Below are 25,420 nucleotides of genomic sequence, written 5' to 3' on the forward strand. Positions count from 1 at the left end.
TGACAAATGAAACTCGAGCAGACGAGCACAAACGGCGCCGTATACTGAAGTTCCTTTTTTGTTGAAAAGGTCACAAAAATAGAAATGATTACGGCGGGAGTAATGGGAGCACGAGGAAAGACCGAATGATTAAAGACCTCCCCACTTTTTCTTGCCCGTTGGCCCCCAAAAAACCCCACATAAAAATCTAAATCAATTGGCGGTGCTTTGCTTGCTTTTAAAAAAAAAAAAAAAAAAAACTAGTAAATTTTTATTAACAACATTAATAAAAACAAAAAACAAAACAAATGTAACAACAAGAAACAAACACAGTCACAAACATCTTCATGTGATTACTATTTATATTTTTATTCCGACAATTTTTTTTTGATTAAAATAATGGCCAGATTCCAGAACTTTGAATAATCATCATCGTGACATGTCGGTAATAATTAAGTTTGTCAACAAAAAAGAAAAAAAAAGAAAGACCAAATCAAAACAGCTATAGAAGAAAACTCTAACTTCTTCTTCTTGTTATTCATAGATCTTGAGCTTTGAGTTTTTTCATCCTCCACGTTTTCTCGTTTTTGGGTTTTTGCTATTTGTTAGTTTTGTTTGAATTCTTTTTGTGGGTTTTAAGTTTTAGATCGAGAAGTTGAAGAATTATTGGGTTTTGAAAACTCTGTGAAGTTGATTTTTTTTTTTTTTTGGGTTCTTGTTTTGAAAATTTGTAGTGTTCGATCGAGAAGTAGTTGGTTTAACTACTTTGATAACGACGTTTTGAAGGGAAAATGTTGATCTTGTAAAGCTGTTGATTTGATCGGGGGAAAAAAGGTCGTGGTTTTAGTTGTTTTGATCGGATAGAACTGAAACTCAATCAGGGTTTTTCTTTGCAATTGGAGACAGAAGCTGTTTTAGGGCGAATTGGGAAGCTGAGGTTTACTGGGTTTTAGGTTTTGGAATCTGGGTCATCAAGTTTTTTTGAGTTCGGTCTCAACTAGATTGACTCAGTAAGGAAAGTAAAGCTTTCAAAGGTATTTTCTTTTTGGTGTGTTCTTTTTTTCTTTTCTTTTCTTTCTTGGTATTTAGTAATTGGGTCATTTATGATTCTAGTAAAGAGTACAAACTGCAGTTACTGACTTAGTTAGCAATTAATTCTTAGCAGAGAAAGGAAAGAAAGAAAAAAAAGGCTGATAACTGAACAAAGAAATGGAATGTTTTTAATTTAACTACTGCATTGTGTTTTTGGTTGCCAATGCAACCAAAAAACTTTATGGCAAATCTGCATATTGATTTAAACAGATTCACCTGGATTTTTTTTTTTATAAATTTTTTATATTAGTTTCTCATTATTTGATTATTTACTTAAAACCATTTGTGAATACTCAGAAGAATCTAATTGATAATGTGTTTGATCTGAGAGCAATTTGCATTGTTTGGTGCTTATCATCTCACTAAAACAGACCTGTTAAATTTATTTCCAGGGCATTGTGGTTCTGAGGAATTTAAGTGGAAAATTGCCATTTCAACCTGTTTTAGCGTGCTTTTCAACCATTCAAGATCGGGAAACCATAGTTTGGTAGAAGCTAGCTATTGTTGCAATAAAGTCGAATTAGTGCATGTGAATCTGGGTTGCTTGGATGTGCAGCACTCAGTTTTATTACACAGATAGGTGTATCACTGCAAGGTTTTAGCCAAATAAGCTTTTATTTTAGAAGATGGGTTGTCAGTCCTCTAAACTCATGCCTTGTTGCTCAAATTCACAAGTGAAGGCATCGGTTCTTGAAACTCCTGATGTTGGTGCGTACAAGTGGTTTACAGTGTGGTTTGTGTTTTATTGTGGAGAATTAAGTAGATGGTTGATGGATGCTGATTATTGTGTTTATTGCAGAGAATGAGGAGAAGAGTGAGCTCAACCAATTGACTGCATTCCGTGAATTCACATTTGATCAACTTAAAAATGCTACATCTGGGTTTGCAGTGGAAAATATTGTATCAGAGCATGGAGAGAAAGCTCCGAATGTTGTTTATAAAGGGAAGCTCGAAAATCAGACAAGGATTGTTGTCAAACGCTTTAACAGGATGGCTTGGCCTGATGCCCGGCAATTTATGGTAGATTATTATTTATCTCTAACTGGACATTTGTTGTTATTTTGTGTCATAAGGCTCTTCACCTTATGCTTCTCATCAAAATCATGATTTTTCCTGCGTTAAATGAACACTTAGTTATGGGTCTGTTCTAAATTTTCTTCAACACCAATGTTAAATTACAACTTCATTCCCCTGTTGCCACAAGCTTTTATCAGTTCCTTTGGGGGTAATTAGCCATTTTCAATTTCTTCTTTGTTTATGGCTATATCGTTTTGCAGTTATGTACCATGCCTCGTATATTTGGTGATCAAAGGCAATATCTATTTATATGTTTTCATAGAGCTCAATATGATAGTAGGAACAGTTTCATTATCTTTAGTTAATTTGGTCCTTTTAGATTTGTGCTAACTCTGAAATTTGTTTTCATAACTATAGGAAGAAGCAAGATCTGTTGGTCAGCTCCGCAACCATAGATTGGCAAATCTACTTGGATGCTGTTGTGAAAGTGATGAGCGATTGCTTGTGGCAGAATATATGCCTAATGAAACTCTTGCAAAGCACCTTTTTCATTGTAAGTCTTTTGTATTAATGTGTAGTGTGTGTATATATATATATATGTATATATTAATCACTTTAATTTTTAAAAAGTGCGTCATTTGCCACCATATATAATGCCAACTCCTATGAAAGGAGCAATGTGATAAGTATTGTTTAGTTAAAATTGCTGGCTCCACCACCAATTTTCCAAATTATTGTGATGTGAAATAATATGGTGCTATCTTCTATCAGGGGAAACACAACCTATGAAATGGGCAATGCGACTAAGGGTTGTTCTACATCTTGCACAAGCTTTAGAATACTGTACAAGCAAAGGGCGTGCCCTTTATCATGACCTTAATGCTTACAGAATTTTATTTGATGAGGTAATTATTTTATCATTCCTCTTCTTTGAAACCATAATTCTAGTTAGATTTTGCAGTCCTCTATTTATGCAGTCCTCTATTTATCTATTAGAATTTTGCAGGATGGTAATTCTAGACTCTCAACCTTTGGCCTGATGAAAAATAGTAGGGATGGAAAAAGTTATAGCACAAATCTAGCATTCACTCCTCCTGAGTATCTAAGAACCGGTATGTACCTTTTGTAAAAAATTATAATTTTTTGTTATATTATGTAGGGAAAAGTTAACAGATTCCCTAAGGACATTTGGTTAAGAACTATTTTTAGAAACTTTTTATGAGAAAAGAAAAAAAAAAAAACTAACTTTTTTGATAGCTTTTTATATTTACCATGAAAGTGGTATTAAATTTTTTCTAAAATAGTCTATTAACAAATGTCCTAAGGGTGCCCGTTAACAGGACCCTATTTTGTAATATCATTTAATTTTGTTGGTTGAGTCCTCGTTGTCAATTCTGTTTGTGCTCTTCTATGATGCAAAATCTATACTATAATCTATACTGTGTTTTGACACATTACAAAATACTATGACTTGGAAGATTTGATATTTGAAGACTAAATTTCATGGGCCTTGTGTATTGTAGGGAGAGTAACACCAGAAAGTGTAATATACAGCTTTGGTACTCTTTTGCTTGACCTTATCAGTGGAAAGCATATTCCCCCCAGCCATGTAAGTGCTTGTAAGTAATTTTTTTAAGAAAAATAAATGAAATTTTCATTAAAGTTGCATCTACCCTTAATAATACTTGGAATAAATATGTTATAAATCTTGCACTTGACATTTTCTCTGATGTATTTAAACACAATGACTAATTCTTTAGTGATTCGTTCCAGGCCCTTGACCTGATTCGGGACAGAAATCTTCAGATGCTGACTGATTCTTGCTTGGAAGGACAGTTTTCTGATGATGATGGGACTGAATTGGTAAGGTTGGCCTCCCGATGTTTACAGTATGAACCTCGAGAACGGCCTAATCCAAAGTCATTAGTGGCTGCTTTGACTCCTCTTCAGAAGGAAATAGAGGTCAGTTTCTCAAGTAATAAGGCGTTTTATTCTCAACCTCAAAATTGGAATATCATTTGACTGCTCTGGATGTTTTAATAAAAGTTTCTAAATAGGCTCTAGATCTATAACTTGGAATGTTGTAGAGAATAGGATAAGCTACCTCTTAGAATGTCACGACCCAAATACATAGAACATGAATTTAGATGCATGACTAACTTGCTGAACTTATATAACTCAATAAACATAATTAATCCAAAATAAATTAAAACTCCAAAGAAACAATACTCTTTAAAACCTCTTACAAAAAAAATCTAAACTCCACAAATTGGAAATAATTTCCACTATATAAAACATAAATTACAAAATAAAGATAATTAAAATTCTATAAGTCTTCAAGTAATACCGAAATCGTCTACAACTTCCACGCTCTACTTTGCACCTTACAAAGTGATCCAAGAGTTCTATATTCTCAACTACACTTTAATCTGAAAATAATAATTGATAGGGTGAGCCACATATCTAGTAAATAATTATACAGAATACATAGCGGAATAGAGTCAAGCAAAGCATGAGTATGATTTCACAATTTCACTCAAAATATCAAATATAGTTTTTAGAACATATAAAGAACCACTTAATACATATATAATAAAATCTTAAAGTCATTTGAAAACATATACAGATAATTGATCAGAGCACAGTGTCACATATACACATCATATATTCTCACATACAATCCTGTGAGTGGATTTACACATATATCTGATCAACTCTAAAAACACTAATTTTGAGTCACATATCACAAAACAAAACATATACAAAATAGAATAATTTTCTTAATATTAATAATTATTCCAAATATAGAGACATATCGAATATCACAATATTGAATTGAAATAGAATCAAAGGATGCTTGACTCCCTTTGGGAACAAATAGGAACCGAGGAATTATATAAATATTTTACAATTCTTGAGTAAATCTGAAAATTCAATTTGCTAAAAGAAATATCTTAAATACCATTTGGAGAATAGGAATAAGACTTTGAAATCACTTGGTTTTAACAAATTTAAAGAACAAGAACCTTTTTAGAAAACCTACTTTGAACCTCAATTCTTTTCAGAAAATAGTTTAGTTTAGAAATCATCTTTTAAATGAGATTCGGTCATTCAAAACGTTATTTAATATTCAAAATTTCTCTTTAGAACATTATTTTAAAAAAAGTCGAAGTTTTTCTTTCAATGTTGTAAAAATGCTTTTTGATAAACTTTTAAAAATGTAAGCTTAAAAATATAACTTTTGAAAATCTTTAACTTCTAAGAACCTAAGGAATAAAACTTGTGCATATTATACATAATTACTTACAGCACTTGAATCACTCTGAAAATCTAGCTGAAGCACCCTCTATATAGTCTCAAAATACTCTTAAATAAGACCTATAATCAATCAAGGAAATATACTTAATATCCTCTACAAAATATAAATCTTATAAAATTATACAAACTGACTCACTAGTATTAAACTTTGCTAAACTAATAACGCTTTTAACACTAAATTAAAGTTTCTCTAACCAATGATATTCTAACCAATAATATTCCCCTGCATTAATCGAAATTCATATTGCCATGAGGAAGACAGTAGCCAAAATATCATTGACCTAGGATTTAATATAAAACCCCAATGAAAATGTAAGAGCCATATACTTGAATAGAGATTTGTAATACATGGCTTGTTCTAGAGACACACAATGGGCAACCTAGGATTTAATTATATAACTCCGATGAAAACGTGAAGGCCATATTCATGAATAATACTTAGATCCATGACTTTGTTCATGGATACACACGGTGGCCCAAAACTAGGATTATATATATATCCCAACGAAACAACGTTAAAGCCATCGGCCAGAATATATATATATATATATATATATATATATATATATATATATATATTAACCACAATTGAAATTTTACAGCCGTGTTCTTGAATTAGGAATTAAAACTCCATGAATCTGTTCAAGAACCCACATACTGGGCAGTGGGCAATCCAAGATTTAATAGTGCAAACAACAATTCTAGGAAACAAAGACCCCATTTTAACAATCTACACATCAAAGTTTTCCATGATAAAATTCTAACTCCTTAATTCTTTGTTTCTAATGTTGAGAAATCATACCTTGAACAATTTGGTTGCCTCTTCAATTGCATGTGCTCTAAACTCCAAGGAAAAACACCTCTTAGCATCTTTGATAAAACCCTTCCTATGAAAACCCTGATTATCGCTTTCTCTACCCTGTAGTTCGTATTAGAGATGTGGGCTTAGTGAGGTAGCGGGCTGCAGCTACTAATAAAAAGAATACCTATGGCCCATCAATTATGTTTAAAAGAAAATTTAATAATAACCTCAAATAAAAGTATGTGGGGTATTACATGGAATATGTCTATGTGAAGTGAGCTATCGACGAAAGATGAATGTGACTGATAGGGTTACTGATGAGTATTGAAACCCAGTGATGAAGATGATGACCTATGTAGTATTGAAGTCTTTGAAGTTACCAGGTATTGGTATCCCATTATCTTGTCATTCCACTCTTTCTTGATTATATTGTTCAGAAACCTGAGATGTTAGTCAAAGGGCCCAACCATCGGACTTAAGATCCTCCTTATCCAACCATGGCGAAGTACATTAAAATCAAGTGTGACAAGCATTTCATTTGGACACATAAAATAGTAATTTAGCTGAATTAAATTGTATATTTCTGGTTGATGCGTTTCATGTAGCTGATTTTTGTTCAGAAACACTCCCCATTTGGTTGTATCAGTTCATAGAACTCCCTTTTGTATCATTGTACTCTTTTTTTTTTAATTTAATTTTATTATTATGATCATCATTGGTATTATATTTAATAAAAATCACTTTCCTATACAGGTACCTTCTCATGTCTTGATGGGTATTCCTCACAGTGCTTCATTCTCTCCTCTGTCCCCACTTGGTGAGGCATGCTCAAGAAGGGACTTGACTGCCATCCATGAGGTCTTGGAAAATGTTGGATATAAAGATGACGAAGGAGTGGCAAATGAGGTTCTGTATATGTTTCAAATGATAATGATTCATTCACTTGGGTCTTTTTTTTTTTTTTTTTTTGCATGTTTAGCCTTGTCTAAAATTTAGTTTCTACTTCCTACAATCATTCTTGGGCTTAGCAGGCATTGGAGAAGTTCTAAAGATGCTTGCATGGAGTTATGGCTGAAAAATTAAAACATTTGTGCTGTTTTAACTGTACCTGCTTATGTATCTGTACTCCTGTTGTCTCCATCTAACATGCAAAGAACCTCGTACATATTGATGATTAAAATTCTTATCTTATGTTGCACCACAGCTCTCTTTTCAAATGTGGACCGACCAAATGCAGGAAACATTGAATTCAAAGAAAAAGGGTGATACTGCTTTTCGTCAGAAAGATTTTAGAGCTGCAATAGAGAATTATACACAGGTGATTCCCCCCCCCCCCCCCCCTCTCTTTTTAAAGTGATTTTTGGCTGAAGGGGAGAAATGAGAGATTCAAATGACTTCCCTTTCATGAGGCATGGTCTCCAGCCAATTGTGCTATCCCTTGGGGTTATACAGGCAATCTTGTCATGGGTGAATCTTCTAGAATATTATTTCTGTTTTGCTGGAGATTTTCTGGAACCTCATCACCTAAGTAGTAGTTGTTTCCAGGGTGATGCCGGTTGGGTGTCTCCTTAGGGTCTATCCTGTTCATGACTGTAGATGGATTATTCTTCTTGCTACTTAAGATGCATGTATTGGTTATAAATGTGCTGATGGTTTGTTGTTTAACTTGCAGTTTGTTGATGGTGGAACCATGGTTTCCCCAACAGTTTATGCACGCCGTAGTTTGTCTTATCTCATGAGTGACTTGCCTCAGGAAGCACTCAATGATGCAATGCAAGCTCAAGTTGTTTCCCCTGTGTGGCACATTGCTTCTTATCTCCAGTCTGCTGCCCTATCTACACTTGAGATGGAGAATCAAGCACAGGCAGCTCTTAAGGAGGGTACAATTCTTGAAGCCAAGAGAAATGCTACTGCTGGACAGAAGTGAAATTTGAAGTGGAGATTGTCATTCTCACTCTCCCCATTGTGGCAGTTGGCAGATGAAGATTGATAACCACTGTTGTTGATTGCATGGTTTTCACTTCCAGGCAAGGCACTCATTCCACAGGGCAGTCATGTTCTAAAGATATATGCTCTTGAAAGTGTCATTGGATTGAAACTTAGGACAAACAATATTTGGATAGGTTTGGGTTTTGGCTTTTCCTTTTTTCTTTTTTTTGTGGGCTGGGAAGTTTATTGTTATTCTGTTTACTATTTCTTCAATTGTGCATTTTGCCTCTCCCTCCATGAAAATGGAAAAAGAAAATGTGAAAAATGAGTGGGAAGAGATTTTACACAAGTTTGTAATTTGTGTATAGATTGAATGCCTGTTTTCTTCTTGCTTATGTAAAATCGTTGGTTTTTTGGATTGTACCATTCTTTAAACTATTGTGGATGATATGAGAATCAAGATATTACCAAAAGCATTTGATTGATGGCTCTTAAAAGCACCTGTGAAAGACATTCTATGTAGTTTTTTCCCCTTCTTTTTTCAATCGGAAATTTGATTTTATCTAATAGACAAGCTGATGTAATTTTATGGAAAAGTCAGGCTGGACTAATATAAATCAAGAAAGGGCTAATGAATGTTGTTGAATTTTATTACTATCATTAGTATTTAGATAAATATTGATTAACATTATTTTAGTATTTATTTAACTACTAATATTGTGCCAAATTCCAACCTATACAAATACAATGCACAACGATAAATCGGTAGAGGATTTGGAGGAGAAAATTCCTCATTGGAAAAACTTAAGTACATGCTTACAATTAAGTAAAGTACCTAATTAGGATAAAATGTAGATACAATATATAATCTAAATGCAATATATTAAGTTCCCTAATTGAATTTAAACAGTTGGTTGTATAAACCAATAAAATTCAAGTAGTTTTAAATTCAAAATAATCCCAAAAAAAAAGAAAGGGAAATATAAGTTCAAAACAACAAGAAAGATAGTATTATCTTTTCAAGGAAAATTTTAATTGAAAAAAAAAAACACGTTGTAATTTTTTTTTTTGGAGAATCAAACACATTGTAACTTAAGTGAACACATGTTTCGAAAGCTTATGAATGGTTAAATCTGAAAGGGCCTAACTCTTGTTTCTACAATACCGACTTTTAAATATACATAAACACTTCTCTCATCTTTTTTTTTTTGAGAAACTTGTTTCTACAATACCGACTTTTAAATATACATAAACACTTCTCTCATCTTTTTTTTTGAGAAACACACACACATATATAGGAGAAAAGGAATAAGATAAGAGAATACACTCACACGCCAACACCAAAACTGCAATGCGGCAGTTAGGTTGCGGAGCAAGTGATAAACCCCTTCTCAATATCACACCTTACCGATGTGGGACAACTCAACAACACTGAGTATCTTGATGTGGGACGACTCAACAACACTTCTCTCATCTTGACAGGGAACAAGGGTTTTAAAAAAAAAATTATATATATATAGCTTATTTCATTGGAGGGAGGAAAAAAAAATATTCTAAGCTTTATAATTCAGCAAATACAAAGCAAACTTTATTATTTCAAAAGGTAATAAATGCAATTTTGAATTTTCAAAATATGACAATTTAGCCCTAATTTCAAAAATCGGAAATTGAACTTTTAAGATTTATGACTTAAACACTCAAACTATATTATTCTTAAACACAAACATAATGCTGTTGCACATTTTTTTTTTTTTTTTTTGAATGAGCTGAAGATTTAATTGTTTACTTTTTAAAAATCTTTAAAAAATTGAAGTAACATCCGTTACAAACTCACAAAGAAATAAAGTGTGTGAGCCAAACACCCCTGTCCTGCATTTGGCCTTAGGATCGACTTCGAAAGTTGAACTCAACCCAGAACTCCGAAGTCAGAATTCAAACCAGACATCAACAATGGAAGAAGCTGTGGCATCTCAGACCACACCAACACCAACACCAACACCAACAACAACAACAACACCAACACCAACACCAACACCACCACCAACAACAACAACAACAACACCAACAGCAACGCCAACACCAACAGCAACGCCAACACCAACAGCAACGCCAACACCAACACCAACACCAACACCAACTCCAACTCCAACTCAAGTCCCAAACACAGCGCAGTGTCCCCCTCCAAATCCTCCTTCTTCTCTTCCTCCCAAGTCCAAGAAGAGACCGCTAGACACTACTACTAGTGTTCATTTCCAGAACTCCAACTACTTTAAGATGCGCTCTATTCTTAGAGATCTTCGTCCCCATTTTCTCGAGGTGAAATTCTTCATACCCACTTGCTCAAAGCTACAAATTTACTTAGAATTACTGTTGGTTCTTAAGATATTGTGTGATTTCATATCTGGGTTTCTTTTTTCATGCATGTTTATGTTTCTTTTTTCCTTTTTCTCTTTTAAGTGCATATTGGCACTAATTGGGTACAGGATTTGTGGTTGTATTTAAGTCTTTTACTAATTTCATTTCTGGGTTTCTCTTCTTGATGTATGATGATGTGATCATGTTTTTCCTTTTCGTAATATTTTGTGTCTTATTAGTACTTATGAGAAAATTGGTAGGATTGTGGGAATTGGGACAAAATTTAACATTTCTTATGTTAAAATTATGTGCTTCTAAAAAAGGCAATCCTGTCACTGCTGTGTTATATTAATTTTTTTGTGAATGGCTTGGAGTTGCTTGACATGGGATTTGAGGTTAGAAATGACATGGGAAAGCCTTGTTATAATCACAGTAAGGTCTTTTCAAATCGTTAGCAGAACCCTAAGTTGGTAAATTTTGATGAATTAAAAACCGCTGAAGGAACAAGATCTATTTTTAGTGACTGAGAGATATTGCTTGTGATGTATTTTACCTGGAACACTGAGGATTGAGGAAGTATAGTTTATTTGCCTTCTTTTGTTGTTGTTTGGCTTGTGTTGTGTGCATGGTGTAATATGCATTGGCATAATTTTTTTTTTTTATTACTGCCTGATGCAGCATTCAGGAAAATGTAATGCTTTATGGTACCCTGAGTATGCTTAATTATTGATTAAGACCTATTTGGAAACAGCAAAAGGATTGGTAATTTGATCTCAAATTTTAAGCCACATATGACCTATGTATATTATTTTGATGAGTAATCAGAGGTTCTATTGATAAGAGGAAATTGCTTAAGTACACAGTGTGTATAAAAGTTCTCCCAAGGCTTACAGGGGATCTATCAGTTTATATTGTACGTTGACCTTGAAATGCAATCTATATGCTTTTTGGTTATGCATTGTAAGAGAATCCCCATCATGTATACGGTATAAAAACTAATTTCCCTAATCAGTAGGGTGGATAACTTTGATGTTTTTGTAAAGTATCTTGTTTTAGGCATTGCTCTTGAAGAAAAAGCTCTAATCTTTGTATATATTCTCTTTTTTTCCCTATATTTTGTAATTAATCATCATCATTTCCTGTAATTGCTTACATGGCTGCATTGACTAATGGTTGTGTAGTTATAGTGTTGTTAACTATTTCCATTTCCCCCATCACCGTGCTCTAAAGTGACCTGTGTATTATTTCTTTTGTATTTTTCTCACATTCATTACAATAGTTTGTGCATGGATGAATTGAGCCGTCAAGTGCTCCTGAGATTTTTCTCCCCTTCCTTTCTTTCATTGTGGGATAACAAATACATGATCAAAGGAATTTAAGGTTCCTGACATTTCATCTGAGATATAGCCACTGTTGGCGACATGATAGTGCTTTGGAACTTCTTCATTTGTGTGATAGATTTTATCAATCATGATAGGCCTGATTTTTATTTATTTTGATTATCATATTGAAGGTTCTCCGGACCCCTGACTTTCGGAAATGCAAGGCAGCTGATGAAATACGAGAACGTAAGCTTATCAAAACACTCTCTATGTTATTTACACATGTGAACAGAATCATCCCTGTGTTTGTGCAATTTGGTTACCTAAACATTAACTCCATGTAAAAGGTTAATAAAGGCATCTTCCATTTTGTGTGCCAGTCTCAATCTTTTAGGCATCACACTTTCATCTTTTTTCTGTAATTATCGTACTTTATCATCTCTTATTCCAAATTAGTATCATCAAATTATTCTTTTAAATTATCTTTGCATGATAGATATGTAAATGAAAAGGTTTATTCACACCCCCCCCCCCCCCCAATCTCATGAGAAGCTGATCCTGTAACAGGAAGTCAGTTCATCATTCGTTGGCTTGTTGTCACCCTGAATTAATGATGTTAGTGTAATGAGATGGTTTTGCATCCATACTAAAGAGCCATTGGTCTTATTCATGACTTAGAATTACTGATCATAGAGAATGAATATTGTGTCCTGAGTTTCTTAGGCAGCACCCTTTCTTGTGCCCATTCACTTCCAGCAATTATAGAATCTAAGATTCCTGATGACAGAACCAAGTCCTCGAGATGTTGCCTGTTGCTATTTATTAAGGTGGACAAGAAGAATGTAATTTATGTTGGTTCGTGAGATTTGCTTTGCAATTTGCAGAGATGAAGCTTCTGGTGGAACTTCACAGGGAGTTCACAGCAGAAACAACTTCCATGGGTAAGAATAAGAATGTGCCAGAAGGCCAAAACCAGGATGCTCAAAAACCACAAGAGCAGCCCAAGGATCTTAAACTAACAACAGAGCAGCCTCAAACAGATAGGGTATCTTCAAAACCATCAGAGAAGCAGCGGGCTGAAGATGGTCGAAGTCAAGGGATACACATTGTTGGAGGATCAGCTTTTGGCTGGAACTTTGTCACTTATTCAGCCAAGGAACCGGCCTATTATGGAGAAACGAAAGAAACGTTTCGATTGAGGAATCCAATAAAGTAATTCCCTTTCGCACTGTAGCTGGCTTAAGGAAAATAATGAGAGTCTATGTGTGTGCATGCGCACGTGCATTCGTGTGTACACTAATTTATTCAACTTTGACAGCTGAAAATTTGCAGAACCTACCCCAATGGATGTAATAATTTTATTGTTGCATATTTTAGGATCAACTAAGTTGTCATAGGGATCTGCAGAAGTGATAGCTTAGTGTTTCTTGTTATCTGTCTGTTTCTGTAATATTCTTTCTAGGCACCCCAATTTCTTTGGTTGGTGTTCCTTAAGCAGCTTTGATGCATGGGCTGTTCTTTTTTAATGTTTTGTTTTATGCATATATTTGATAATTGGGGATGAGATTTGAACTCTAAATGTTACTCTTAAAAACATAAAAAAATGTCAGTTGAGTTATAAGCTTTAGTGATGAAATTAGATATTATTTTATATCTTTTTGACTTCTTTTGAGATAATGACCATGGCGAGCTGCCAGGATTCATACTAGTGGTGTATGGCAAAACTTTGGGAAGACAAGATTGCTCTCGAGTTTTAGAAGTAGAAGTGAAATCCTTAAAAAGATTGATTGCTTTAGAGTTTTAAAAGTAGAAATGAAATATTTTGGGATATCCCAAAATGGAATTGAGGACAAAGAAAGTGGGATGGAGGGAGTATTTAAAAAGTTTTTAAAACGATCCAATTTAGTCCTGAATCTTTCTTAATTTTACAACTTGATCTTTAGAGTTCCATCCGTTTGTAAAATGATTATATTTTTCCTTCTATTTTTGGGCAGAATACAAAGATCATCCATGAGGTTGGCTGATGTCAAACTTAGACACTGTCAAGAAAGACGCTTAACACTGTTTTTGCATCCCCCACCAAAAAAGGAAAAAAAATTTGTGGTCTTAAATAAACTAATTTTTATATTTTGGAGCTTCAATATTAGGGAACTTTATGTATTTATTTATCTGTTATGTTTAATATAAAATTAATTTGCATCATAGCAATCCAGCCTCTAATTAAATCTCTTTTCAAGAACCTTTTTCTTTTTATGGTTTTATAAACCATCCAATTTTAAAACTTTTGTTTTTTTGAGAAACTATTTTAAAACATTAGCTAAGAGTTAAAAGCTTTGTAGCTTAATGGCATTGCCTGGTGGGGTATAAAATACCATTCCATTTAAATTGTTCAATTTCTTCTAATTTTTAGCATGATGTGAGGCATGTGACATTTATTTGATTTTGTGTGATTTTCATAAATTTATTAAGACTATTTGTCTGTTTTAAATGTCTCATGTCTTACATTTTTCAAATTAAAGGATTTAAATGGGAGGAAATCTTTTAAATGTCTTATGTTTCCAACAATGAAACCTGTATCTAGAATTATATAATAAAAATAAGGCTAAATTGCAAACTATACTCCTAAAATTTGAAAGAATTTAAATTTTACCCCCTAAAGTTCAATTCTATTTACATCAACAACTTCTTTGTCCATATTTTTAGTTAAGTGCCACATAAGTTTGCCACTCGTATAGTCATATTTAGCTTATTCAATATAATGATGTCATGTCATTTTTATTAGGCTATATCATTTTTAATTTTTTAATACTACAAAAATGACGTGGCATGATATTATTGGACAAATTAAACACGTGGCAAATTTATTTGGCACTTAACAGAAAATATGGATTGAGAAGCTATTAGTGCAAACAAAATAAAACTTCAAGAGATAAAATCTAAATTTTAAAATTTCAGGATGTAAAATCTAAACATGTCCAAATTTTTGGGGGTATAATTTACAATTTATAATAATAAATCTAACAAGAGAAATGCTAACGGGTATTTTTAGGGCACTAATTAATAATCCATTTAAAGAAAATTTTTATGGAAAAGAAAAAAAAAACAATTAATATTCTGACAACTTTTTTTTATTTTTTATAAAAATAGTATCAAAACTTTTTAAAAATAGATTATTAACTATTCCCCTCAAGACTACAAGTTACCATAACTCATCTAACAATTAGCTAGCATATGGGGGAATGAACTAGAAGCTTATTTATAAAATAAAATGGTAGACAAGTAAGGGTCCATAGTTTAGAGGTAGAGCATTTGACTGCAGATCGAAAGGTCACCGGTTGGGCCCTTTATTTATTAATTTATTTTCATGTTTAGTCGCTGTGCAAAGAGACCAATGATAAATTGACAAACATCGAGGGTCGTTTCCGATATTAAAACCCAGCTTCTTCCAAAATCTTCTTCTTATCTAAAACCCTCTCTCTCTCTCTCTCTCTCTCAGAGTCCTTAATGTGCAAAGTTGAAGTAGAAAAAGCATGAACCCACAGACAGACAAGCTTGTGAGAAGGACAACTATGGTGGCCACTCTGACTGCTTCCTATTTTCTTTTGACTGCTGACTATGGCTCCGAACCCAATGTTCTGGACCCTGTATGTGTATTTCTCCTTAAATCATTTATCTTATTTCCTTGTTGTTTTTAGTCTGAGGGTCTAGTTGGTTGTAAAGAATCTATAGGAAAAAAGAGATGGAAACTTTATGGGAGACTTTATAAATAAATAAATAAAAAGTTGGGGTTTTTTTGGCTGTTGGACGTATGCTATTCTAGAATATGTTAGCATACAAATGGAGCAAATGCTTTTGTATGGTTAAAGTTTGAAGCTTTGTGATGTGGGTTTTCTTTAATTTCCTTTATCTTGTTATATCTTGAATGCTTTTTTTTATCTGATATCATATTCATTTCTTAATTTCCTTTACTAAATTACAAATGTTTTTGCTTTTAATTTTTCTTTGATTGTTTGTTGCAAAATCTGGTATATATTGGCTGAGTAAGATATCTTCCCTTTGCCCAATTTAGTCAATAAAGAGATAATATTGATTTCTGTCATAATTTGTCTATTGTTAAGTTATACATGCACCTGATGGATCTTGAACCCTCTGATCTCACCCTCTACCTTGCCCATACAAGGGAATGAGGTGCTATTTTAGCTAGACCTCATTGGCATCTTGATTCTCGTCAAAATGTGAATACTTTGACTGCAATTCGCTTACATTGGGGGTTCTGCACCTGGCCTTTATAGAATACTTGACTGCAATGCTTCAATTATTGTTAGCCATGCCTTGTGGTATAGAATCTTAGGTTTTTCAGAAAAAGAGAAACTGAGTGCTAAGGTGAACAAGTGGCAAAGACAGTTTGTGTGGAGTTAGAATGGATGCGTCCATATAAGGGGTAAGGTGGTAGGAGGTTATTCTAATGATTTGACTATGTCCAACGAAGACCCAGGTGAGGGGAGGATCATACAAGGTAAATGTAGAAAGAAACATGGTATAGAGTATTAGTGTTTTGCTTAAACATCTAAGTTCAAAGCACAAATTCCAAAGGTCCAAGCATTTTACTTGGCCTTGGCCGAACTAAAGCTCCTTTATTGAAGCATGCCTTGGGCATGCTTTTCTGATGCTATTTGAAGAATAACAAAGCACGCTTTCTGGTGCTTTCTAAAGAAGTACAAATTTTGGATATGCACTTCTTTTTTTAATCTTGTTTCGGCTAAAAAAATATGAATTATTTAAATTAACCGCTTGACCTTAAATGAATTACGTGGATATTTGATTTTTTTTATACCAACACAACTTCTAAGGTGTTGTACTACACAATTTTTTGTTTACATATCAAAGGACTCAAACAAGAATTATGTACTTTTCTTATTCTGGTCTTTGCCTTTTAGATTTATTTTGATGGAACGGTATACTTTATTTTGATCATAGCTATCACAGCTATGTATTTTTATGTAGTACATGAGAATTGTATAGAATGTTATGATTAAACTTATATGACTAGATAAGTCATATAGTCCATTGATAATTGTTTCAAATTACCATATAAAAAATTTAAGAAATTGAAGTACCTTGTGTAAAATTTGAACTAACAAACTTTGTGCACTTGCCCTATCCATTTGAGCCTATAGAAAAAGTATATTACTATATCGAGTCTATTAATTTTTTTATATTATATTTTATGGATCTTTCTATTAGAGGTTATTACTTATTATACATCATATCTGAAAAATGTGTGCTTTACTTCATTAAGCACGCTTGTTGTGCCTAGGTTCGAAGAAGCTTGTGTGCTTAAGTGTGCTTGATGCTTTTACCAATCCTGCATAGGATGAAAGATATGACCTGTTCTTAGTAGGTAAAACATAGTCTTAGAGTAGAGGACACAGACTCTCTCTCTCTCTCTCTCTCTCTCTCTATGAACTTTTAATGTCTTCAAGGTGTAAAAACTTTTAGAATTTAATATCAAAACATCTTTTCTGGGATAAGATTTAGCAGTTTCTGTTCTATGAAGACGCAAATCATTGGAAGGATTTACATTTAAAGAGAAAACCAGGGAATTGGCAAAATGGTTATTGTGTGTAGCATGTTTGTCTAAAGAAATTTTGTTTGTAAAGAAATTATTTGCATATGAAAAAGAAGCATAGTACTTAAACCCAAAAAAAAAAAAAAAGAAGAAGCAGAATTGCCCCCCCCCCCCTTCCTTCTCTTTTTTTCTTCTTCCTTGTATGCAGTGGACAATGCATTGCAAAGTTTCATCCTGGCGGATAAGAAAAAGAAATGGCACTCAGCTGGAAAAAAAAAATTATCTTCAGTTGACCAGAATAATAAGTATGTGTGCGTGCATGCACAAATACAAACACCCAATCTTCTGGGTTATACACTTTTAATTTTTATGGACTCTTTGTAAGCTTTTTTTTTAAGCCTCCTGTGATATTACTTTTGACTACTGCATTAGGGGGAAAAAGCAAGAACCATGGATTACTTTTGGATTTTTATATGTTAAGTTGAAAATTTTAGATCAATGCATAATTTATATTCATGAAATAGTAAGTAGAGCATGTACAACAGTGTAGACCAGAAAGTTAACCGTGTTCCATATTGTAGAGTAATAGCCATATTGCTGAGGCAATCCTTGGCTAATAAAAGATAATATATGTGCTTGCCTTTATTGTTGACAAGAAATTGATTTATCTATTTAATTGTAGCATGGTTAACTCATATTCATACTATGATAAAGATTGGTATTCTTCTGAGTTTGTGATGACACAAATTTTCAATGGCAGATTAAGAAGGCGATACTGTCAGCAGAAAACACTGTGAAAGAGTTTGTATTTGGAACAAAGAAGTAACTTCAAGAGAACCAAATGGTGAAGCTGGGATCCAACAGTGCAAAGGAAAATCCTTAATTATTGGGCAGTTCACTTTGTATAGGAATATCGTGGACTTGAGTAAGGTTTTTAAAACCTGTGTTGAATTTTTGAAAGTTGTTATGCGGGACCTAGTTCTTTTAACACATGTTTTATTGTTTTGGAAATTTCATATTGTTGGGCCTCTTGCTGCAATCAAATACTCTGCATGATGGATGGTTATATACTTGTATTATTGATTATAAAAAAAAAAAAAAAATGCTGTTCTCCAAGCTAGCTTGGATGGAGCCTGGAAATAGCTCACGCTCAATCTAAGAAAAGCATGTGAAGATCTTGAGCCCTGCCAAAATCTCATATGTTTTTAGTGCTTGTGGTTGTGGGTTGCAACTTCAAAAAAAATAATAAGTCCCTGATATGCCACCAGGAGATAGACCCATTTGCATGGTCTTCACAAGTTGATTCCACAAAATTTTCTGTCTGTTTTGGTGGTACTGAGGGGTTCCAAAGGCTCTTCTTACTGATCCTGTTGTGGCAAGAACTACTACTATGATCTATTTAATTTCTTCTAATACCTCTCTGTGACCTTGATTTGTGGAGATTTCATCCCCAATGTGACATTTTTCACTAGTTAATTGAAGGGATATAAAAGGTCATGCCCAATGCAAGCTCTCGCTTTTGTGGGGGTCTACAGTTAATTGTGAGAGTCCTAACAATAAATTTGTTTAATGCATATTGTATTTGGTATCTAAGTTTTGGACTTGGTTTAGGTCCAATGCATCTAGTGCACTGGACCCAATCAGATGGTGACACGTGTCTAAAAGTAGACACATGTCATCATCTCAACGGGTCCAGTACTATTAGACACTGAACCTAAGCTTGACCCCTAATTTTTTCTCCTTGTTAAGGGATCGGTTGACATTACAAACAATAAATAATTAGCCTCTTAACTTAACAAAGCAGAATTTACCAAAATTAAACACACTTGTATTGAATCTAACGACACGCATACAAGAATTGAGAATTCAATCAATTGAGGGTTTTAAAAAAAAAATTATATATATATATATATATGTATATATAATCTTTGAATGAAATTCATTGAAATATTATTGTTAAGAAAATATTTACGAGGAGTATATATAGTATAATCTAGAAAACATAAAAGAGGTGACCAGCACAACTACAACCCTATGAAAAAGAACTCTTCATTTACAGAGAAAAGAACATAAGATTTACATACAAAAACTTGTTGCTATCAATAAGATTCAAAAAAGACAACGCAAATAACCTACTTTCCAAGCTAAATATCTAAAGAGGAAGGGACTTACTTTTCAAGTTAAATATCCGGAGATGAGGGAATGACGACCCATGAAAGTATAGAGGAAATTCTCCATACAGAACAACGAGAGATCCATGCAACATATTCCAAAACTATGAATACCACGATTGATCACCATAAATAAATAATAATCATTCTAAATTACTTCAGGTTGGTAGGGTTTTAAAGCTTCTGGAATAAATTGGGGTTATAAATAACATTGAGTTCCTCACTAAAAATAAGGACACCTTAAAAAAAAAAAGTAGGCTCACCATGGAACGATGCTTGCAATGGGGGTTGCTGGCTGGAGAGAGAGAGAGAGAGAGAGAGAGAGAGACCACCCTCTAATGAGAGTGTTCTTTTTCCTCCAAGTGACACACTTGTAGTTCATTAGTTTTTTTTTTTTTTTTTTTTTTTTTTAAAAAAAAAAATTCAAGAGACAAAAAACGACAGTCGTTTTTTATCCAAAAAAAACATTTGAACGTGTAAAAACCTCCATCACAAAAGTAACCGTTTCCAACTAACCCATCCACTCCCTTCTCTTCCCTGTCACTCACTCACTCTCTCTCTGTCTTTTTAACTCTCTCTGAAACCCTAACATGCTCTCTCTTTGCCTCCCCTTCAAAGCCCTAACTCCCACAAATGACACAAACCACCACAAACCCTATCAAACCCTTCTCCAATATCTCTCTCTCTTCCAACTTCACCCCCAAAACTTTCCTCAAACCACACCCACCACCAACAACAACCACCACCACCACCACCACTACCATTTTCATCTCCAAACCCAAAACCCTCTCTTTCAAGATCCACTCCTCTTCAAACTCCGCACCCCCTCCTTCTTCCTCTGACACTGACACTGACTTCCTTTTCTCAATCCTCCACGCAATTCCCGACTGGGCCGACCACATAAAAGAGCGAGGAATGCGAAAGAAACGAACGCTTTACGACCACGAGAAATGGATTCAACACAGGAGCTCGCTTCGCCACTGGCGCCACGTCTCCTCGAGCCTCACGTCCCGTGTGATCCTATCTTTGGTCCCTCCGGTGATCGCCTTCACTTCTTTTGCCGCCGTGATTGCAGGCTACAACTCTGCTGTGTCGCTGCATTGGTTGCCGGGTTTTTTCCCAGTGTTGAGGGCCTCCACATTGCCGTACCAGTTGACAGCACCGGCTTTGGCGCTGTTGTTGGTGTTCAGGACGGAGGCTTCGTATTCGAGGTTCGAGGAGGGGAGGAAGGCGTGGATGAAGGTGATTGCCGGGACGAATGATTTGGCGAGGCAGGTGATTTCTGGGGTTGACAACTCAGTCAATGCGCCGCTCAAGAAGGCGCTTTTGCAGTACATTATGGCATTTCCGGTTGCGCTTAAGGTTAGTGTTAGACATTCTCTGTTTAATTTGCTTTTTTTGGTATGATATTTTGCTTCTGTTTTAGCTTAGTGAGGGAAAGAAGTAATTGTATTTGAATTTGTACTTAATTAGAAGGTCTATTAAAAAAAGGCCGTACTTAGTGCACAAAACTCTCGCTTTTGCAAATGTCTAGGAGAAGTGGATGGTAGGTAGCCTAATAAGCTTTACTAATGTTGTAAATTGAATTTTGAAGCAAGTAATGTGCTGGTGCAACAAAATGGAGAATGAGAAAAGGCTCAATGTTTTTAGTTTTTTTAGTTTTTTTTTTTTCTTTCTGTAATTTGGAGAATGTGATTTGGTCAGGTTTAGCTTGGTGACACAAACTTACTGATGTGAACAGTTTTAGTGCAGTGTCATTTGATTTATGGCTTAGATGTTAGGCAAGAGCTCCAGAATGTGCTTGAAGTAGAAGATCTGGCAATAGTACTCAATTCAAAGCATCGGCCACGTTGCATCATTGAGTTCATCTCTCAAAGCCTCCAGATGCTAAAGTTGGAGGAATCAAGGAGAAATGCACTGGTAATTCCCTTCTTGGGGTATCTAAGAGTTTCCAAAAGTGATCCCAGGGTTTTTCTTTTTTATGTTTTGGTTATTTTATTCCATTCCAAGAAGTTGGATAATGGTTACACAGTCGTGTAAATTAAATTTAAAAAAAATTATAGACAATCAGGTGTAAAATTGGCGGACTTTTGATTTTTAATCTGCTGAATATTAGGAATCAAAAAGTCACTGGTATCAAGTAGAAACATTTATGCAGTTTGTACATTCTTGAAGCTTTCCAGAAACATTTACGTTAAAACTATAATGTTTCTATATGCCAATACATGCTCAAAACTACCGAAATTTTGTGCATTGTGTAAATTTTTTTATTCAGGTTGTAGTTTTCCAAATGTAATGCAGGAGTCAAAGATCTCTGGTTTCCATGAAGGAATTGGTGTTTGTGAACAACTTTTGGGTATCCCCATCCCCCTGTCCTACACTCGCTTGACCTCAAGGTTTCTAGTCCTCTGGCATCTCACTCTTCCTATCATACTTTGGGATGATTGCCATTGGATCGTGATTCCCGCTACTTTCATGAGTGCTGCTTCTTTGTTCTGCATAGAAGAAGTATGTATTGCTTCTGTCTGCCTTATTATGCATGTGATTGGATTTGTATGTGTGTGCTAGTAAAGCAATAGGAAATACTACTTTGAATCATGGAACTTTAAGGAAATATACAATTAACAAACATGTTTCAAATTTGAAAATGACCCAGAAGAAATGGTTTTGTCCTTATTCAATTATTCTCAATGTGATATTCACTTTCCAATATTTTGAACATAAAGACCAAATCTGGATTTTTTGACCAGTTTTTCTACTTACTAAAAAATCTCGTTCCCAGTTTTTCTACTCTCATTATTATAGAAAATTCCATTGTTTTATGACTGAATCATTCATCCCTGACATGACTGATGTGGCAAGGGCACTTTAGAAAATAAACCCATTAATGAATTTCAATTTTAGTATAAAATGAAAAAGAGATTTGAAGGCTCATGTATAGTGTTCAGCAACATGCTCTCTCTCTCAAATGAATTAAAAATGCTGTCACAATGTATTTGCTTTGTGTCACCAAGTGGCCACAAGCTGTTGCATATTTTGCAAACAAAAAACAGTTTCCATATTCTAATATGATGGTAATTGATTTCTGTAGGTTGGTGTTCTTATTGAAGAGCCATTTCCAATGCTGGCACTGGATGAGCTTTGCAAGCTGGTTCACAACAACATTCAGGAAGCAATCGCAAGTGACAAAATAATTCAAGCTCAGTTGACTGCAAAAATAAGAAGCCACTCTAAGGAGCATTCACCAAATGGTCGTCCTACTTCTTAGGTTGATGGGAAGCTCATTTTTATTTTCACAATTTGGGCTACTAGGCATGGTACCCATATATTTCCCTGTTTGCAGAGCTGGTGGCTAGTTACATGCATCATCTGTCATATAAATCACACATTATAGTTGAGCTTTAGCATCAAAGTATGTAGATATGAAATTATTTACTCCCATGAAATATGTTTTCTTATTTCATATGTATATAATAGACTTGTTTTGGTGATAGAATAAATCACCAATTTGGGCTGCTCTGCATTTCTATATTGAACGATTCTTCAGTGTCAAAGTATATATACTAACAGTACTTATCAAAAAACAAAATTTGTTTTCTTTTCTACTTCTTATCTTGATGAAGGACACAATGTTGATGTAAGAGGGCTAAATCACCCTATTCTTCCTAACCAAAAGAATGAGATATGACAGCTCAATCACCTCATCTTCAAGAGATTTCCACTGGACCAATTGAGAACAAGTTGGGAGAACATACATTTGCATCCTGCCATTGCAATCACTCTCATTAAAGAAAAGTATAATGCTATGACGAAGGCTCTTGGCTAATAAGATATTTGCTTGTAGTCCTTTTCATAACTTCAATGCTGCCAATTTCCCACCAGCATATTCGCCCTAAAGCTTCTACAGCACCTATGATCCTTTCGTTGACCCTTTGAAAAGCTTCTATAAATTGACAAAACCTCTCTAGCTCGTCAATCCACTGTACCATTCATCGCACTTGCAATTAAATTCATTTGAGCCAAAATCGCCATCCAAATCCCTTTCTAGTCAATTAAATTTCTCTTTGCATTTTGATGATGGTTATATATACAAGTTGAAGTTGTCATTTTGTATCCTAATATGGAGATAATTTCTAATCATGTTTGCAATGTGTGAACTAGGGAAGCAAGCCTCATACCAAGCATTCTTAGTCAGGTAAAGTTTGTCAACACAACTAAAAATTACCACTGTCTATTGGGATTAAATTCCTTCTTCTTCTTTTTTGTTGAGTGTCTATTAGGATTAAATTCAATTGCGGTTGTGGTTGTGGTGCACATTTTATGTTCATACGAAAATAAGTAGTTCATATCTCTGGGTTATCATTTTACAGAACTTCGCATACAAATGCTAGCTGGGCCAACATGTAAAGCTAGCCGGGCCAACATGTTGAGGTTAGAGGACTATGATACCCTTTTTTTTAATTAAAAAAATGGATATATAAAGAAAGAGTGAGGTGTGAAAGCCAGATAAGCTATAGTAAGATGGAATCTCAGGTAAAATTGCCATGACAGCAAAGAAAAAAGACAAACAACTTGAGATTTTACTGTTGTAGTAGTCAATGCCTTGATTCTAAGCTAGAGACCGTTTTGATTTAGAGTACTAGTAGTCTTTCTTTTCTTATTATACTTTTTTCTCTTTCTATATCTATCATGTCTAACTTCTTCCGTATTGTTTCCATTGAACTAATTTCTTTATTAGCTATGTTTAGGGTACTATTATTTTGTCTTTCTATTCTTTCTCTCCCTTTTCTTACTATTCATTTTCTTATCATACATTTTTCTCTTTCTATTTCTATCATATCTAACTTCTTTTGCATTATATCTATTGGGTTTTCTTCTATAGGTGTTGTTTTTTCAATTAGCTTTATTAAGTAATCTTTCTTATCATCTTTTCTATACACAGAAAAAACTGATAAAATCTACCGACAGACTTCATTTTCTAAGTTAGCTTTCATGACAGATTACACTATAAAAACTGTTGAAAGAACTTGCTCTTTATTTAATGAATATGAAATAATTCAGTTATTTTCGACAAACTTAGTTAATCAACATAAAGAAAAATATGCCTTTTTACATATTGGTTTAGTTCAGTTGGCTGTAAAGCCATTAACAAAATAAGCTTTAAATTCAAGTATTTTACTTTGTTTAAGAGATGACAGACATTAAAGATTTAGGAGGCGTTTAGGAGAGGAGTTTGAGTTATATTGTTTGGGTGTTTTTGATATACGTGTGGGTGAAAAGGTGTGTGAAAATGTGTCTAATGTTGTTTAAAATGTGTTAGAACTAGCTTGCCAAACACCCCCCTTAATAACTCACTCTTAGGCATGATGGAAACAAGTTTACATAATGGACCAGTATACTTTAATTGTTATCCTAATTTTGCTTTAAGCCTATCTGACAGAAATATAATGGATGCTTTAACTTTGAATATAAATACAAACGGTTATTATATGAAAGAAGGTTCAGATTCTCCGTATTACACAATCACCTACTCACACTGTCACACAATTTTAGTTAAAAATATGAAATTGTCTTAACTGAAATCGTGTTTTGTGACCTCAAAAACATGATTTTAAAATGAAACGTATACGGAAGGTGCAATAGCAAGTATATAATAAAATTTCCATTTGGTTCAACTACTAAAATCAAATACTTGGATACCGGTCTATACCTATATATATCAATGACTTTATTAGAAATCCATAGTCAAGCCATCTCAATTCATGAAAAGATTTAAAACATTTAAATACATAGCACAAGAGTTCATAAAATATTAAAAACTCATGAATAGCATGTTTTGTCACATTGATTTTTTTTTTCTTTCAAA

The 25,420-nt window shown here is 34.0% G+C and overlaps 4 protein-coding genes across 4 annotated transcripts; all 4 read left to right on the forward strand.

Annotated features, from left to right (window-relative positions):
- The first annotated feature begins 474 nt into the window (after positions 1 to 474).
- LOC142640458 (serine/threonine-protein kinase BSK3-like) lies at positions 475 to 8,634 on the forward strand. Its single transcript, XM_075814565.1, has 11 exons — positions 475 to 1,013; positions 1,464 to 1,779; positions 1,871 to 2,091; positions 2,506 to 2,641; positions 2,860 to 2,993; positions 3,095 to 3,200; positions 3,612 to 3,697; positions 3,862 to 4,050; positions 6,962 to 7,114; positions 7,413 to 7,526; positions 7,881 to 8,634. The coding sequence occupies exons 2-11, from the start codon at positions 1,698 to 1,700 to the stop codon at positions 8,133 to 8,135; spliced, it is 1,476 nt and encodes a 491-aa protein (XP_075670680.1). The 5' UTR covers positions 475 to 1,013; positions 1,464 to 1,697; the 3' UTR covers positions 8,136 to 8,634.
- Positions 8,635 to 9,856: 1,222 nt separating this feature from the next.
- Positions 9,857 to 13,393, forward strand: LOC142638252 (uncharacterized). Its single transcript, XM_075812272.1, has 3 exons — positions 9,857 to 10,453; positions 12,006 to 12,060; positions 12,699 to 13,393. The coding sequence occupies exons 1-3, from the start codon at positions 10,088 to 10,090 to the stop codon at positions 13,028 to 13,030; spliced, it is 753 nt and encodes a 250-aa protein (XP_075668387.1). The 5' UTR covers positions 9,857 to 10,087; the 3' UTR covers positions 13,031 to 13,393.
- A 1,815-nt stretch (positions 13,394 to 15,208) lies between these two features.
- LOC142638311 (uncharacterized) lies at positions 15,209 to 18,449 on the forward strand. The gene is made up of 2 exons (XM_075812329.1): positions 15,209 to 15,458; positions 18,144 to 18,449. The coding sequence occupies exons 1-2, from the start codon at positions 15,345 to 15,347 to the stop codon at positions 18,207 to 18,209; spliced, it is 180 nt and encodes a 59-aa protein (XP_075668444.1). The 5' UTR covers positions 15,209 to 15,344; the 3' UTR covers positions 18,210 to 18,449.
- Positions 18,450 to 20,081: 1,632 nt separating this feature from the next.
- LOC142638711 (voltage-dependent chloride channel 1, chloroplastic) lies at positions 20,082 to 23,069 on the forward strand. Its single transcript, XM_075812778.1, has 4 exons — positions 20,082 to 20,916; positions 21,307 to 21,474; positions 21,856 to 22,062; positions 22,646 to 23,069. Exons 1-4 carry the CDS (start codon positions 20,188 to 20,190, stop codon positions 22,820 to 22,822), a joined length of 1,281 nt encoding a protein of 426 aa, XP_075668893.1. The 5' UTR covers positions 20,082 to 20,187; the 3' UTR covers positions 22,823 to 23,069.
- Positions 23,070 to 25,420: the final 2,351 nt, after the last annotated feature.

The sequence above is a fragment of the Castanea sativa genome, chromosome 6, assembly GCF_040712315.1.
Source record: "Castanea sativa cultivar Marrone di Chiusa Pesio chromosome 6, ASM4071231v1".
Taxonomy (NCBI): Eukaryota; Viridiplantae; Streptophyta; class Magnoliopsida; order Fagales; family Fagaceae; genus Castanea; species Castanea sativa.